We start from the raw sequence: 18011 nt of genomic DNA on the forward strand, positions 1-18011 counted from the left end.
TGTCTCCTAGTGTTCTCCCTCCGCTCGGTCCCCGGGCTCTCAACGTCCAGAAAGTACAAACATCGAAAAAATATATCTTGAAGTCTATGATGCTCTTCTTAATATCAAGGTTCCGTCCCTCTTATTAACTGGGTTTTATTTAGAACGGCTTCAGATTACTTATTCCACAATAGACAAACCATCCTCAGGTTCCCTTGGTTGAATGGAAAAAGTCAGAGAAACCGGTGAGCCAAGTTAACGTTCCTCCCTTGATGGAAAACAGTGCCTTCAAAAAAAAAAAAACCGATCTCTGCTTCTCTACTGGCCGTGATGCCCATAGTTCCTCTTAGACTTGAAAGTTTCTTGAATTATATAAACCACCATGTACAAAATGGCACTGGGACATCATTCCACAGTTGTCATATTTCCCTTACCTTGGGACTATTACCAGACTGGAGATAGAGTGCAAGTCAAAACACTAGAAATTGTAATTTTCAGTAGACTTTTTAGAGCAGTTTTAGGTTTTCAGCAAAATTTAACATATCAGAGATTTCCCATATACTTGCTAATTCCATACATGCATACCCTGCCATTACCAAAATCCCCCACCAGAGTGGTACATTTCTTACAACTGATGAACCCACCTTGACTCATCATTAGCTACCATTACAGTATAAATAGTTTCACTACCCTAAAAATCATCTGTGCTTCACCTATGCATCCCGTCTTCTCCCCTACCCTAGGGAACCAGACAGATTATTGCTCTCTTAAACTATGGTTTTTGCTATTTGGTATGTCTTATAATCTTTTCTGGATAGCTAGACAGAGTATATAGATTTCAAAGCATTTCTGCAAGTGAGCCTTTAATAATGTGATAAGGGGTAGGGAGGGGACATTTTCAACAGCCCTGTTACTTGGTCATAGTATTCTAGTGAACGAACCTGTGTATTTGAACATTGACCTTCACACATGCTTCTCAGTTTTCCCCCTTAGCTGGTGACTGCTAGGAGGAGTTGGGTATTTTCCTTCTCCCAAGTCAGTTTGGCTGTGATAAAACCTCTACAGGTTAAGGTCCAGTCTCTCAAGAGAACAGGTCTTGTTAAGAAGTAGTGCTCTGCTATATTTCAAAAGGGTTCCTTTTCCCTTACCTCTCCAGCAGCATGAGGGAATTTTTCTCCAATATTCACCATGAGAACCTACTCAAGTTCATGGAGGTAAAACTCAGAAAAATCTGGGTCTCTTCCTCTCCCGATGACTGGGTTACCTGGAGCTTTTGTGTCTCAGGCTTGTCCACAGTAAGCTTTCAGCAATTCATTTAGTGCAATTTAGTACTACCCTGGCACTGATTCCCTTAGAGGTTTCTGTTCATAGGTTTTTGTTCATGGATTTCTGCTGATTTAGGTTGTGATTCTGCATTCACTTGTCAATCTGTCCAATTTTGAGGGTGGCAGTCTGTTCTGATGGATCTAAGAAGAGTTGTTGAGTCACATGTAATGGAACATGCATGCATTCCCAGTTACTCAGGAGGCTGAGGCAGGAGGATCACAAGTTTGAGGCCAGCCTGAGCAACTTTGAGAGACTCTGTCTCAAAAGAAAAAAGGAAAAAGGGCTGTGCATATAGCTCAGTGGCAGAACACCCCTGAGTTCAATCCCCAGTATTGAAAAAAAAAAAAATTAAAAGTTCTTGATTTTTCAGTTTTTTCAGCTTTTTGTTTATTGGTAGGATGGAGTAGCAACTCCCAAGTTTCTTAAATGCAGATTGGGAACCAGATATTAAGTTGTAAAATTTAAAAGGGGAAAAAAAAGTTTAACTATCTCAGTAGCTCTTGGCTTTATATATACAAACAAGAAACATGTTTATTAAAAAAAATATTTATTAATTTTTACACCTGCTGTGTAGCACAAGACTATTAACACTATAACTCACTGAATGTACAATAAATGTTCACATTTAAATAATAGGATAGGGTCAACATTTTCAATCAATGGGTCAGCTTTAGCATCTCATGAAGTGCTTTTTAGCCCTAGCTATAGTAAGAGTTTTCTGAAAGGATAATTCCAAGTCAGAAAATAATTCAAGATCAAAACAAAAACTTTTTCCAGAAGAACAGGAATTTTACATGATGAAATGTCTTTGTCTGGGTATAAATCAAACAGTAAAAATGTAAAATTTATATCCAACCTACTCCAAAATACCACACTGCACTGAATGAAGTCTACAGTGTCAATGTATCTTGGGAGAGGCCACAATACAAACATTGGCTACATACATGTTTCCCAAATTAGGTCTTCACAGGAATTATAGTCTGCTATCTCTTCAAATCCAAGTCCTTTTGAAAATATTACCTTGGAATTAATGTGCACAATATCTGATCCTAAAGCAGTGTTGTTTGGCTTTACAACCACCTGCATCTCTGGTTGATAACATATGTTAATTTTAGAGTCTTTATTCTACATAAGGACCAGAAAAGACAACGAAGAAAAAATTAGAAGGGAAAGAGACAAAAGAAGTCCCTCAACAAGATCTTCCTCTCTGTATTTTAAAACTTAAAGTAACTGGCATAAAACGAACATTCTATTTTATTTTAATCAATAAGTTATTCCTGAGAAGAGGGAAAATTCCTTGCTGGATCAAATTAAAAAGAACCCAACAGGGCCAAATATAAGTTACAAAAACCCAAACTGGACCTTTGGGAAAGTCTAGTATTCTCCTCCTAGCAAGTCTTTCTAGAGAATAATAGGTTACTTACAATCATTACATTGTGGAACTTTGGGAACCAGAGTCTGCATTTTATGACTCGGGGTCAATATTGATGTTACCTCTTTGTCACCAAAGATAGAAAGTCCATTTTCAGTTTCCACACATTTTTGAAGAAACTTTCTTAAGTTCTCCTTAGTGCCTAAATTTTCAGAGATAGCCATGAGAATGAGGTCTCAAAAATAAAGTGCAAGATCTACATATTAGTAAAGTTAGTTCAAAAGAACTCTTTTTACTTTTCAGAAAGATATCTTTACCATAAAGAAGCTACTATGCTTCTTAATTCATCGGACCAGTTTTTACTCAGAAATATAAATAAATTAACTAGTTGACTTCATTTTAAACATATTTAGGTCTTCTTGATCTGGATTGATAAATTCACTATACAATAATTATTCTAAAAATGCATGTCACAAAATGTTGCTAAAATATGTACTGATTGAAATGTTTCACGGGTACAATCGGAATGTACAGTAAAAAGAGGGTAAATACTTTTCCCACTGAATTAACAGCACACAAGACTCCTAAACAGGAACACATATAAGACAAACCATCATCACAGCAGATTGCTTTTCCTCTCCCACCTGACAGTATAATATTCATAAAGACACAATTTCTTTCAGATCCTTTAGTATTATCCTCATGTATTATATAAATGGTCCCTGCATTTTAATTTTCCCCCAAGTGTAAAGTTGGTCATCTTATAAAAAGGTCCAGATGAGTTATAATATGTTTAAAATTAAAAGTCTTTAGAAATAAGGAAGGCCACCTTTCCATCCACCTTTAAAGAATGTTCATTTTAAGACAGCATTGAAAGTATTAAAATACACTGAATGCTGTGAATAAGAGTTAAATGTAAGGGCTGTGGGTGTAACTCAGTGTTAGAGCACCTGCCAAGCATGCTTGAGGTCATGGGTTTAAGCTCAGTACAATCAAAAAAAAAAAAAAAAAAAAAAAAAAAGAGAGAGAGAGAAAGAGAGAGAGAGAAGGAGTTAATGTATACTTGGTAAGAACAAGGATTTCATCTTTTACCAATTCATGGTAAATGGATCCTACAAGGCAGGACAGGGTTTCAGGTCCCCCTGCCCCATAATAAAGTTTTAGTTTGGGTAATTTCTCTTGGTACCAATATCTCCTTAATACAACTGCAACCAGAGAATGGGAGGCAAAGGTTTAATGTAGGGGCTTAAATTCTGCTAACATCAAGCAGTCTTTTTCTCTTTTTGAGAGTCCACTCTTGTAAAAAAATAAAGTAAGAACAATCAAGACATGAGGTTCTACCCTAATCTGCTGAGGGCCAGAATCTGTGAAAAGCATTACCAACCGCCAACCATAGTCTTCAACATAGGAAAAAAAAAATCATGGTGGCCTGCCTGTAATCCCAGTTACTCAGGAAGCTGAGGCAGGAGGATCGCTTGAGCCCAGGAGTTCAGGACCAGCCTAAGCAACATAGCAACACCCCAATTTAAAAAAAAAAAAGAAAAAAAGAAAAAAAGAAAGAAAAAGAAAAAAGAAAAGGAAATCAGCAATAAGAAATTTTTAAATGACAGTTTTTCCTTCAGAACACTACTGTCAAACTTTGTCTCATCATTTTTATTTTCTTATCCAGTAAGCTTCCTCTGTTAAATTACCAAAAACTAAACTTACAAGTCCTGATTTAAATCACGCCTGTGAAATGCCTGTTCTCCTCTGGTGCCATGGCTTGGAATTCAGAAGTCCAATGACCATGGACTTGGCACATCCTGTCTCCACCTTTGGTATGAACACAAATATGCCACTTAATATTTCCACGAAGGGAAAGTAAGGCTTATCAGTGTGGTAAAAAACCAACTCAAGAGCAAGGCAAAGTTTCTCCATCCTGAAATCTACTTTCCCCTGAAAGATCTCCATTCCGTGGCAGAAGCCCTGAGGGCTTGAAGAGTCAATTTGGTAAAGATGACCTTGGCAAAATAATCTCCATGTATGTGTGGGCATCAAAATTGTAGTCTTCAAACTCTTTGAGTGAATAATAAATCTTAAAAAAGAGGTCCAGATGTCAGAAGCTTCAGACCTATGAATGAAAAAAGACATGATGTGAAGGCTCCACTCGAGGTCCAGGGTGAGAACTAGGGTTTAGTGATGTGCACTTCACTGCTTCCATTCCCATTGGTGGTGGTGGTGATGATGTACTGTGTGGTCTGCTGTTGGCTGGTGGTCTGGGAATCCAGAGAGTCACTGTGTGCAGATGTCTGAACCTGGACTCCACTGGAAAGGGCAGAAGTTTGCTTTTCCTCCAATTCTGGTTGACTGTCTGATAATACATAATGACCCTAAAGCAGAAAAAGAAGAATCTTTAGAAACTTAGAGCCTATGAGGGAGGAGTTGGGGCTACTGGAGGAGAGGAAAGGGGAATATGTAAAGAAATGTAAAGAAATGTTATAGAGGATCCAAAATAGGCACCTATAAGAGATGCTTTACCTACATCCTTTAGAGAGGATGGGTCAGTCACAGTAACTGAATACAAAGATACCTTTGCTGTTACCAAATGATATAATAAAGAACTTCAGGTATAGAAATTTGCACATGGTGGTAACCTATCTGGCAAAGAAAATATGCACTTTTGTACTTCTCCTAAGAACTTATAATTTCAGAGGAAAATTGCTGTCAATCAAATGTTAAGATTACTACAAAATGGATCAAAGAAGAGATAGTCTCCTTACAGAGGCAGACTGGCCTCTAAGACAGATGGTCAAGATCAGTGGTTCCCAGACTTTAAAATTTCAAAAACCAGCAAAATTAAAAATTACATTAATGGTCCCAAAATTTTGTTTTGCCAAGTAAGGACAATTAAAATATGCTACCATCAAATTTCACTTTAACATTCATGAGTATAGGAAGGGGTGACTCAGAAGGCTGAGGCAGGAGGATCTCAAGTTTGAGGCCAGGCTAGGCAACTTAAAAAGACTGTCTCAAAATAAAAAAATTTTAAAAGGGTTTTTGCATGTAGCTCAGTGGCAAAATGTCCCCGGATTCAAAAAAAATAAAAATAAAGTATAAAATATCAGGTTTACGAGATGACTAGACAACCCTACCACCCCCTTGGGAAATAATCTTCCCCTGGGACTATTCCAATGTCCCTAGCCACTTAAGAGTATTGTTCTTTTTTTCCTCCCAGCTTCTTAAAGGTATAAATGAAAAACAAAATTGTATATATTTTATGGTATATAACATGATATTTTAATATATGTATATATTGTGAAATAATTAAGTCAAACTAACATAAATGAAAAAAGGAATAAATCAAGCTAATATACCCATCACCATATACTTACCTCTTGTGTGTATGTGGTAATAACATTTTAAATCTACTCTCTTAGTAATATTCAAGTTTACAATGCATTACTATAAGCTATAGTCACCATTCCACATCTGTACTCTAGCTCTCCAGAGCTATTAATCCAAGAGTAATTTTCTTTTCTTTTTTTTGGAGATAGGGATCAAACCCAGGGTCTCATACCTGCTAAGCATGAAGTCTACCACCAAACTATACCCAGCCCAAGAATATTTTTCTTAATTTAAATTTGTGTACTCTGTCTCCCTAAAATTTAAGAGGTAGACCAAAACAAACACATGAAGATAAAAAGATAAGGAGTACATACAATCAATAAACTTGCCAAATTCAAGTATTATGGAAATGTTTTTTACCTTGCAGTAGGTAAATTATTTAAAATAGCTCCATAATTGATTCATTATATTATTCTCTCCCAGACCAGTTGAAGGTCAATAGTTTTGAGGACTTGTAACATTTCCAACAAATGCATAAAAAAGTGATCATATGATGGATCTAGGAGGCTCATTATAGTTATGGATCTAGGAGGCTCATTATAGTTATTAGTTTAATGGATTTTTTTTTTTTTTTTTTTTTTTTTTTTTTTTTTTAGCATTTGCTATAGTCTAGCCTCCAGAGAAAGGTAGAGGATAAAGTGATAAAGACACGGGTTTCAAGAAATCATATACTGAGAAAATAGAGAATAAAGCAATAAATAAAGAATAAACCATGACAAGCATTCTAGCACAGCATTACAGTGTGGACAGAATGGCTTACCGGAGTAACTGCCTTCACTTGGCCAGAAGTGACAGGAGTTGCTACACCACTGTCTGTAATCACAAACTGACCTGGGGGAAGTGTCATCATTTGAATCTCAGATGCTGAAAACAGGAAATACATAGATATTTTAATACAAGTTCTAAAAACAAATACAGATGCTCCTTTACTTATATGATGGGGGTCACATTCCAATAAACCTATCCTACCTTGAAAACATCCTAAATCATATATGCATTTAATACACCTAACTCCTGTATTATAGCTTAGCCTTGCCTGACTTAAACATTCTCAGAACATTTATAACGGCCTACGGTTGGTCAAAATCATCTAACACGAGATCAATTTTATAATGAAGTGTTGAATATCTCATGTAAATTAGTAAATACTGTACTGTCAGTATAAAACAGAATATGGCCAGGCATGGTGGTGCAAACCTGTAGTCCCACCTACTCACGAAGCTGGGGCAGGAAGATCTCCTAAACCAGGGGTTTGATATCAGCCTAGGCAACACAGCAAGACACCATCTCAAAAATAAAAACAAAAATCTCAGAATGGTTGTATGGTTATGCTTCTGCATCATCATTAAGGTGAAAATCCTAAGTTGAACCATAGTAATTGAACCATCTGTACCAGTGGCCATAGTCTTCATTTAGGTATTTCCCACAGATTTGCTTGCTGTGAGAGTCTTAGGATGCAGTAACTCCTTGATAGACTGAAAGCATCTCGGATAAGAATCAATCATATAAGAAGGCACTACTACAAAGCTATTGAATGTTAGAGACAATCTTCACTCAAAAGTGGCTTCCAAATATCTACAAAGACAAATACTCAACTATTTTTAAAAACCTAGAAATATATTACAAAGGCTCACCATTTAGCTCAAAATTTTTAGCTTTTAGATTCAGGTCTGAATTTATGACACAAATATATCCATAGTTGCCTAGTAATCACAACTAAATCTAGATTGAATTATTGTTATTAAAGAAAATCAAAAGCAAATTTCACCCCAGCACCCTAGGTGAAAAATAGTCTGAAAAATATTTTCTACTAAAAGGAATTAAATATTCTTGGGAAAATGGATGATTCCAGCTCTGAGCAGAAGATGTATGAGATGAGCATGGAACATCATTGTCTTACCAGCACATAAGATGCTATAGGGTCATGTGGGAAAGATGCAGGAGACAGTTTGAAGAGACTCCTGTTAGGCAAAGATGGAGTAACCTGAACATCAATAAGGATAATACTGCAATAGGTTCAAACATGTCATGTGTTGAAATGCATGAGTACAAAATGACACTAAGCACACATATCCTTTATTCATTACTGTGGCTAACACTGGAAAATCAACTCATTATTTTGAAAACTGGTAAGTAAAGGTGATTAATCAGGTATCTAAATCATTTATCCTCCAGAATCTGTGCTGCCTCAAGAATCATCTGGTAATTAGGGTAAAATGTTTTTCTTTATAGAAGTTTTCTAATTAGTTAATAAATAAGAATGATAAAGGGCTGGGACTATAGCCCAGTGGTATAGTGTTTGCCTCACACACGTGAGGCACTGGTTTGATCCACAACACCACATAAAAATAAATACATAAAAAGACTTTGTGTCCATTTTCAACTAAAAACATTTTTTAAAAAAGAATGATACAATCCAAGTATCATTACTTCATAAGCCTTAATAAAATAAGAGCTAAGGAATAAGTATCATTGACTCCTTATATCACAAAAAGACAACCAAACATTGTATGCCTTCAGATGGAAGCACACACACCTGCTGTAGTACGAACCTAAACCTGGTCAAGTCTCTAGATCTAATGGCCAGTCTACAGGAAATAAAAGAGATGGACAAAGTATATCAAAGGACAACAATGTGCTGGGCGGGGGGTGCACACCTACCATCCCAGTGACTTGGGAAGCTGAGGCAGGAGGAACACAAGTTCAAGGTCTGCCTCCGCAACTTGGGAAGATACTCTCTCGAAATAAAAATTAAAAAGGTCTGGAGATGTAGTTCAGTGGTAAAGCACCCATGGATTCAATCCCTAGTATCAAGGGAAAAAAAAAAAAAACAATGACAATGTCTGGTCCTTATCTGACCCAATTTGAACAAACCAACAAAAATATTAAAATTTCTGAGACCATCACAGAAATATGAATACTTACTAGATATCTGAAGTAAATTCGCAGGTATTAAAGAATTATTTTCAGGTGTGATAATGTTGTGTTGTGATAATGTTGTATGTTTTTTAAATGCTCTTTTGGGCTAGGGATATAGTTCAGTGATAGAGCACATGCTAAGCATGTGCAAGGCCCCTGGTTCAATCCTTAGTACAGCACCCCCCGCCACACACACACACACACACACACACACACACACACAACAACAACAAAGAACAAAAACAACAGAATTTTTAATTTTACTTATTTTCTTTTCTTTTGGTGCTAAGATTGAACTCCAGGTCATGTTACCACTGAGTTACATCTCCAGACCTTTCCATTTTTATATGGAAACTGGGCCTCTCTAACTTGCTGAGGCTGACCTTGAACTTAAGATCCTCCTGCCTCAGTCTTCTGAGTCACTGGGATTACAGGTGTGCACTACCATGCCTAGTCAACTTCTCAATTTTAAAATACTTATGGATGAAATGATACAATGGATTCTTACTGATTTGGAAGATGGAGGAGAAGGATGGGGTAGAGAGGAGGCTGGACATGACTTGGTAACTACTGAAGCTGAAGGATGAATACAGGGATTCATTATACTATTCTACTCATGTATAATTTTGGAATTTTTTTCTAATAAAAAATTTCAGTTCCAGAATCTTTTCTTCATGTTAGAATGTTAACTCATACTATTAGCACCATGGATAGCTGGGTATCTTTACCATCCTACTGTGTTTCACAGGAAACAAACCAAACATAAATGTCAAGTCTATTTCCCAGGATTCTACTGGTATTTACTCTGGAGTCAGAGACTCTTTCTCTGACCATAAACTAGATTCAGCCCTCAATGGAACCACCAGTATTTCTATAAACAGATTTTCAAAACAATTAAATGGCAGAGCTCAAATCTGACTCCACAACAAATCTATATAACACAGCCAAGGATCAACCATAACAGTGATGGGCCCCCCCAAAAAAGAAATCAAGACTACTTCCTCCCTTCTTAGTGCTCAGAACTCCTACTTGCTACTATCAAGGTCAATTATCATTCTTCCTGTTCCTTTCACATTTTCAATAATAAAGTCTCACATACTTTCTAGCCCATACCCAAGGTTTTCATCCCAACCTTGATTTCTATCTACTCTGACTTCAGGCAACTAACTTGTTACTGTTTCTATAGCACTAACCTCAGGGTTTTGTAATATGCTACTCATATATGCATTTCCTCTGCTAGATGATGATCTCTCTTTCTCTCTTTCTTTTGGTACCAGAGATTGAACCCAGGAGCATTTTACCACTGATCTACATCCCCAGTCCCTTTTACTTTTTATTTTGAGACAAGGTCTTACTAAGTTGCTAAGGGTCTAAAAAAGTTTCTGAGGCTGGTTTCAAACTTGCCATCCTCCTGCCTCAGCCTCCCAAGTCACTGGGAATAGAGGAGTGTCCACCCTACAAAACTAATGATGATCCCTTTGACCCAAAGACTATTTCATGAGAAGTGGCACAGCAGGGTGATTTGGAGCATTGACAGCCTGGGTTCTAGTTCTCCGGTGACTAGCTACATCTCTTAGATAAGTTTTTGTGACTAAACACATTTTGCCTCATCGGTAAAATGCAATTAACAACTGTACTTATCTTGCAAGTTATTGTAAATACTGAATGTGATACATATAATTTCAAATCATTCCCAGCATATACTAAGCTTAATGAAAGTTGGCTTATAGCTGGGCATGGTGGCACATGCCTATAATCTCAGGAGTTTGGGAGGCTAAGACAGGAGACTCACAAGTTCAAGGCCAGCCTCAGCAACTTAGCAAGGCCCTAAGCAACTTAGTAAGATGCTGTCTCAAAATAAGAAATAAAAAGAACTGGGGATGTAGCTCTGTGGTAAAATGTCCCTGGGTTAAATCCCCAGTACCCAAAGAAAATTTTTTTTAAAAATTATTATTGACATTGACAGTATTACTGGGTAGTATTATTGATATTAATGTCAACATTAATCTTTGTATACCCAGGGTCTAGCACAGTGATTGATATACAGGCATTTAATAATTATTGATGGAAGGGATGAACCATTACCATCAACATACTCTTTCTCCATCTATTCTATATAAGTCACCTACCTACACTTCCTCTAGCAACATACCTAATGTATCTGAAAATGTCCTGTCAAACTGGCTCTCTGAGGTCAAAATGCTGCCTTGAATTTTGTCATGAAACTCATTCAAATACATACACCATAGAGGGGGAAAAAATGCACAATTGATATTTTAATCTAAAAACCTATTATAAAGCTGATGAGATGAAAACACATGGCTGGAGTTCCCCTCATGACCTATACAGCACTGTATCCATTTTTCTTACTCACAGTAGCCTCGGAAAGAATTCCAAGCATTGGGAAGGTATGTGTGCTGGACAGAGGAGTTTTGCTGCTGCTGCTGCAAAGTCTGCCCCTGTGTGGAAGAACTGCCTTGTATATGGGAGGGGCTGAGCCCCTGCTGAGGCTGCTGTGCAGAAGGGCTCAGTGGCTGCCCAGTCACCTAGGGAGAGGGAGAAAATAAGAGCAGGAAATTATGAAATTTTACTAGATTTAAGACTTGCAAATAACTGAATGAAATAAAGCAGAATAATGTGAATTTTATAAGACAAACTATATTGCTGCTAAAGTAATTATAGTTTTAATTAAGTATGGAATGAACAAAAAGCAATCATAACCCTGAAATTCTAATGTTTTCAGAAAATAATCTACAGAGGTATAAAAAATTAATTTCAATAAACTTGTTAGTAAGATAAATTAATGAAAGTATAATTGCCTATATTATATAGGATTCAGACATCTAGTGTAGGTAGAGGCTTACTCCTGACTACCAGATATCAGACCACACTCTGTTGCCTGCTGTTCAAGGTCCTCCAGAATCCAGCTCCAAGCTACCTTTCCTACTTTCTTTCCAAACACAATTTCCTATTCCTAAACAGAATCATTCAGTTTCTTCCAAATGTACTACAATTTCACAACTCTGCATTGTAACTCTGCATTGTAAGATCACAATGCCTCTTTTGAATACCATGTCAAAACCATACCCTCTCAAGACCCAATTCGAAGATCATATCCACACATAATTTCTACACAGTCTGCTATATGTAAAACCTCTCTCTCCTTTGAACTCCCATGCTTACTTAAACATCTCAATGACAGATTCAAACACAACAACACAATAGTACTCCACAAAGTCATTGTTCCAAATCATAGAAGCAATTTAGCAATTGCATTTAGAATGATAAGAAAGGCTAGTGCTGTTCCTAGGATATCATACCACAGAGTTCCATTGGGACAGGGAAGTTAATAACTTAATGCAAATGTGTCTACCATATTAATATAAGAAGTAAAGGCAAAGGTAAAACTTATTAATTAAGGTCCAAAAATAATAACATAATCTCAATAGTGGTGAGTAATGTTTTTACTATCTCTTACGGTCCCTGAGGCCACATTAATTCCCCTGAACAGTCCATAGAGAAGATACCTGAGATGATGACGGGGCTGAGGTGGTGGGCTCAGTGACTTGGATGTGCTGCACCTGGATAGCATGCTGTGTGTAGGTCTGAGGATCATGGAGCTGGCCAACATCCACAGTGGACTGCTGAGACTGGTGAGGAGAAGTGGCCTGGTGGGAGAAAAAACAGGCCCAGAAACCAAATATATATCAGCTGAGGTTAAGGGAAATCTTACCAGAGAAAAAGTTCAGTTAAAAACAATGACCCCTACCATCCAACCAAGAGCGAATACACTTTCTTCTCAGCAGCACATGGATCCTTCTCTAAAATAGACCATATATTATGCCACAAAGCTAATGTTAGCAAATACAAGAAGATAGAGACACTACCTTGTATTCTATCAGATCATAATGGATTGAAGTTAGAAATAAATGAAAGAGTAAAAAACAGAAACTACTCCAACACCTGGAGATTAAACAATATGCTATTATATGATGAATGGATAACAGAAGATATTAGGAAGGAAATTAAAAAGTTCTTAGAGGTAAATGAGAACAAAGAAACATCATATCAAAATCTCTGGGACACTATGAAAGCAGTACTTAGAGGAAAATTTACTTCATGGAGCACATTTAATAAAAGAAGTAAAACTCAACAAATAAACGACCTAACACTACAGCTCAAAGCCCTAGAAAAAGAAGAACAGAACAGCACCAAAAGTAGTAGAAGACAGGAAATAGTTAAACTCAGAGCTGAAATCAACGAAATTGAAACAAAAGAAATAATACAAAAATTGACAAAATAAATAGTTGGTTCTTCAAAAAAATAAACAAAATTGATAAACCTTTAGCCACACTAACAAAGAGAAGACAAGAGAAAACCCAAATCACTAAAATTCAGAATGAACAAGGAAATATCACAACAGACACAATTGAACTACAAAACATAATTAGAAGCTATTTTGAAAATCTATACTCCAACAAAATAGAAAATTTCGAAGACATCAACAGGTTTCTAGAGACATATGAATTGCCTAAACTGAACGAGGAGGACATACACAATTTAAATAGACCAATTTCAAGTAATGAAATAGAAGAAGTCATCAAAAGCCTACCAACAAAGAAAAGTCCAGGACCAGATGGGTTCTCAGCCGAGTTCTACAAAACCTTTAAAGAAGAGCTCATTCCAATACTTCTCAAAGTATTCCAAAACATAGAAGAGGAGGGAAACCTCCCAAACTCATTCTATGAAGCCAATATCACCCTGATACCTAAACCAGACAGAGACACATCGAGGAAAGAAAATTTCAGACCAATATCCTTAATGAACATCGACGCAAAAATTTTCAACAAAATTTTAGCAAATCACATACAAAAACATATTAAAAAGATAGTGCACCACGATCAAGTGGGTTTCATCCCAGGGATGCAAGGTTGGTTCAACATCTGGAAATCAATAAACGTAATTCACCATATCAACAGACTTAAAGTCAAGAATCACATGATTATTTCAATAGATGCAGAAAAAGCATTTGATAAAATACAGCACCCCTTCATGCTCAAAACACTAGAAAATATAGGGATAGTGGAAACATTCCTTAATATTGTAAAGGCCATCTATGCTAAGCCCATGGCTAATATCATTCTAAATGGTGAAAAACTGAAAGCATTCCCCCTAAAAACTGGAACAAGGCAGGGATGCCCTCTTTCACCACTTCTATTCAATATCATCTTGAAACTCTAGCCAGAGCAATTAGACAAACCAAAGAAATTAAAGGGATATGAATAGGCAAAGAAGAATTCAAACTATCCCTATTTAATGATGATATGATTATATACTTAGAGGAACCAGGAAATTCCACCAGAAAACTTTTAGAACTCATATGTGAATTCAGTAAAGTAGCGGGATACAAGATCAATGCACATAAATCTAATGCATTTTTATACATAAGTGATGAATCTTTGGAAAGAATAATTAGGAAAACTACCCCATTCACAATAGCATCAAAAAAAAACACTTGGGAATCAATCTCACAAAAGAGGTGAAAGATCTCTACAATGAGAACTATACAACACTAAAGAAAGAAATTAAAGAAAACCTTAGAAGATGGAAAGATCTCCCATGTTCTTGGATAGGAAGAATTAATATTGTCAAAATGGCCATACTACCTAAAGTGCTATACAGATTCAATGCAATTCCAATTAAAATCCCAATGATGTACCTTACAGAAATAGAGCAAGCAATTATGAAATTCATCTGGAAGAATAAGAAACCCAGAATAGCTAAAGCAATCCTTAGCAGGAAGAGTGAAACAGGTGGTATCACAATACCAGATCTTCAACTCTACTACAAAGCAATAGTAACAAAAATGGCATGGTATTGGTACCAAAACAGACAGGTAGATCAATGGTACAGAATAGAGGACACCGACACAAACCCAAATAAATACAATTTTCTCATACTAGACAAAGGGGCCAAAAATATGCAATGGAGAAAAGATAGCCTCTTCAACAAATGGTGCTGGGAAAATTGGAAATCCACATGCAACAAAATGAAACTAAATCCATATCTCTCACTATGCACGAAATTAAACTCAAAATGGATTAAGGACCTCGGAATCAGACCAGAGACCCTGAAGATTATAGAAGAAAAAGTAGGTCCAGATCTTCAACATGTCGGCTTAGGACCAGACTTCCTCAACAGGACTCCCATAGCACAAGAAATAAAAGCAAGAATCAATAACTGGGATAGATTCAAACTAAAAAGCTTTCTCTCAGCAAAGGAAACTATCAGCAATGCGAAGAAAGAGCCTACAGAGTGGGAGAATATCTTTGCCAATCATACTTCAGATAGAGCACTTCTCCAGAATCTATAAAGAACTCAAAAAACTCTACACCAAGAATACAAATAATCCCATCGACAAATGGGCTAAGGAAATGAATAGACACTTCACAGAAGAAGATCTACAAGCAATCAACAAACATATGGAAAAATGTTCAACATCTCTAGTAATAAGAGAAAAGGAAATCAAAACCACCCTAAGATTCCATCTCACCCCAATTAGAATGGCGATTATCAAGAATATAAGCAACAACAGGTGTTGGCGAGGATGTGGGGAGAAAGGTCCACTCATACATTGCTGGTGGGGCTGCAAATTAGTGCAGCCACTCTGGAAAGCAGTGTGGAGATTCCTTAGAAAACTTGGAATGGAACCACCATTTGACCCAGCTATCCCACTCCTTGTCCTATACCCAAAGGACTTAAAATCAGCATACTACAGAGATACAGCCACATCAATGTTCATAGCTGCTCAATTCACCATAGCCAGACTGTGGAACCAATCTAGATGTCCTTCAATTGATGAATGGATAAAGAAACTGTGGTATATATATATATATATATATATATATATACACACACACACACACACACACACACACACACACACACACACACACAATGGAATATTACTCAGCCATAAAGAATGATAAAATTATGGCACTTGCAGGCAAATGGGTGAAATTGGAGAATACCATGCTAAGTGAGATAAGCCAATCTCAAAAAACCAAAGGACGAATGATATCACTAATAAGTGGATGATGACACATAATGGGAGGTGGGAGGAGTTAGTGTTAGGGTTAGAGTTAGGGTTAGGGAGGGGGGCATGAATGGAGGAAGGAAGGACTGTATAGAGGGAAAAGAGGAGTGGGAGGGGTGGGGGGAAGGGAAAAAAAATAACAGAACAAATCAAACAACATTACCCTATGTAAATTTATGATTACACAAATGGTATGCCTTTACGCCATGTACAAACAGAGAAACAACGTGTATCCCATTGGTTTACAAAAAAAAAAAAAAATTAACTGGTTAAAAAAGAGAAAAAAAAAAAAAAAAAAAAAACAATAACCCAACAGAAGAATAGGTGAAACTTCAGATCTAATGATATATATAACCTCACTGCACTCCCAGAGGGCACACACCTCTAAGCCGACCTGGCCAAATGTAAAGTTCCAAAAATGCTTCTAAAATATAAGCTACTAAAATTCTGGAAGACAAGGAGAAAGAAGAAATACGGCTCCTAATAATAAGCTGTATGACAGTCAGGTGCAGGGTGCATGCCTGTAATCCCAGCTACTTGACTGAGAGCAAGTTTGAGACCAGCTGCAGCAATTTAGTAAGATTTTACCTCAGAATAAAGAAGTAAAAAGAGCTGCTCAATGATAGAGCAACCCTAGGTTTAATCCCCAGTGCTGTAATAATAATAATAATGAATATGATGATGATGATGATCATGATATTAGTAATAAATTACATGAGAAGCTCTCAGAAATCAACAGTTTTTCCTTCAAATTTCACTAAATTTAGTGGCCTATCACTTAAAGAGACAAAGGAGGAGAATTTGCTTTTAGTTTGCCACAACCTGGAATACACTATCTCCAGGTATCCTTGTAACTATGTCCATAAAAGCAAGAGAAAAAGTAACACTCCAAGAGTTAAAAAAAAAAAAATTAAATGAAATTCCACATTTTATGAGCAGTTGTACACAAAACTATTGTAGTGTTTTGAGACAAGTGTCTCTTAATCATGATAAGTTCATAAGTATAAAATGTATAAGTTTTTACTAAAGCAAAAACTGTCTCCCTTTAAATTTAAATGTTGCCAGCTGACTGTATGATTCTGATTAAAAAATTAGACATGAAATCCTTGGCTATTAATTTAAAAAGCATTACTTTAAAAGATATGCCAATAATTATTTCCAAATGTGGGTGCCCATCTTAATAGTTTTCTTAATTAGAACAGTTGAGAAATGAAGAGAATAATAGTGCTGTTATGTTCGGATCCACTAAAACAGTGGTCCCTAACCTTTTACATTTCACAAACATGTTTGAAAATTAGCCAAAGTATTGCTGGCCCCTTTTTCCAGTTGCTATATATAAATATCGTGTATATATATGGGGTTTTTTGTTGTTCTTCTTTTGTTTTGTTCGTGGTACTGGTGATTGAACCCAAGGATGCTCTACCACTGAGTTACATTCCCAGCCCTTTTAAGTTTATATTTTGAGACAGGATCTCACTAAGTTGCTGAGGACAGCCTCAAATTTGCAATCCTTCTGCCTCAAATTTGCAATCCCCCTACCTCAGCCATTTTAGTTACTGAGATTATAGGCACACACGCCACCATGCCTTTCTTCACATCACGTTTAACACGCAATCATGAGGCCTCATAGATTCTTAGCACAAAGCTAATAACTGTCCCATATGGGGCAGAGGGGCAGAGTAAAGAATAGTTGCAGAGCACAGTGACACATGCCTGTAATCCTAGCTACTCTGGAGGCTGAAGCAAAAGGATTGCAAATTCAAGGCCAGTCTGGAAAACTTAGTGAGATCCTATCTCAAAATAAAATTTAAAAGGCTGAGCATGAAGCTCAGTGCTATAGCACTTGCCTAGTATGCATGAAGCCATGGGTTCCAGTGCTGCAAAAACAAACAAGAATAGTGAATGACAGTGGTAACTTTCATACTGGTTTTAAAT

At 36.7% G+C, this 18011-nt stretch overlaps 1 protein-coding gene across 3 annotated transcripts in view; it reads right to left on the reverse strand.

Moving 5' to 3' along the window:
* Positions 1–4084: 4084 nt before the first annotated feature.
* The window catches only part of PRDM10 (PR/SET domain 10), a 100146-nt gene continuing 86219 nt past the window's right edge, over positions 4085–18011 (reverse strand). For all 3 annotated transcript variants that reach the window (XM_079104125.1, XM_079104124.1, XM_079104123.1), the window contains 4 exons: positions 12508–12648; positions 11355–11526; positions 6822–6925; positions 4085–5046 (listed from right to left, as the gene is read on the reverse strand). In XM_079104125.1, the coding sequence (XP_078960251.1) occupies positions 4843–5046; positions 6822–6925; positions 11355–11526; positions 12508–12648 (621 nt within the window). In that variant the 3' untranslated portion in view covers positions 4085–4842. The remainder of the gene's footprint in view (positions 5047–6821; positions 6926–11354; positions 11527–12507; positions 12649–18011) is intronic.

This window comes from Sciurus vulgaris, assembly GCF_902686455.1.
Source record: "Sciurus vulgaris genome assembly, chromosome: 11".
NCBI classification, from domain to species: Eukaryota; Metazoa; Chordata; class Mammalia; order Rodentia; family Sciuridae; genus Sciurus; species Sciurus vulgaris.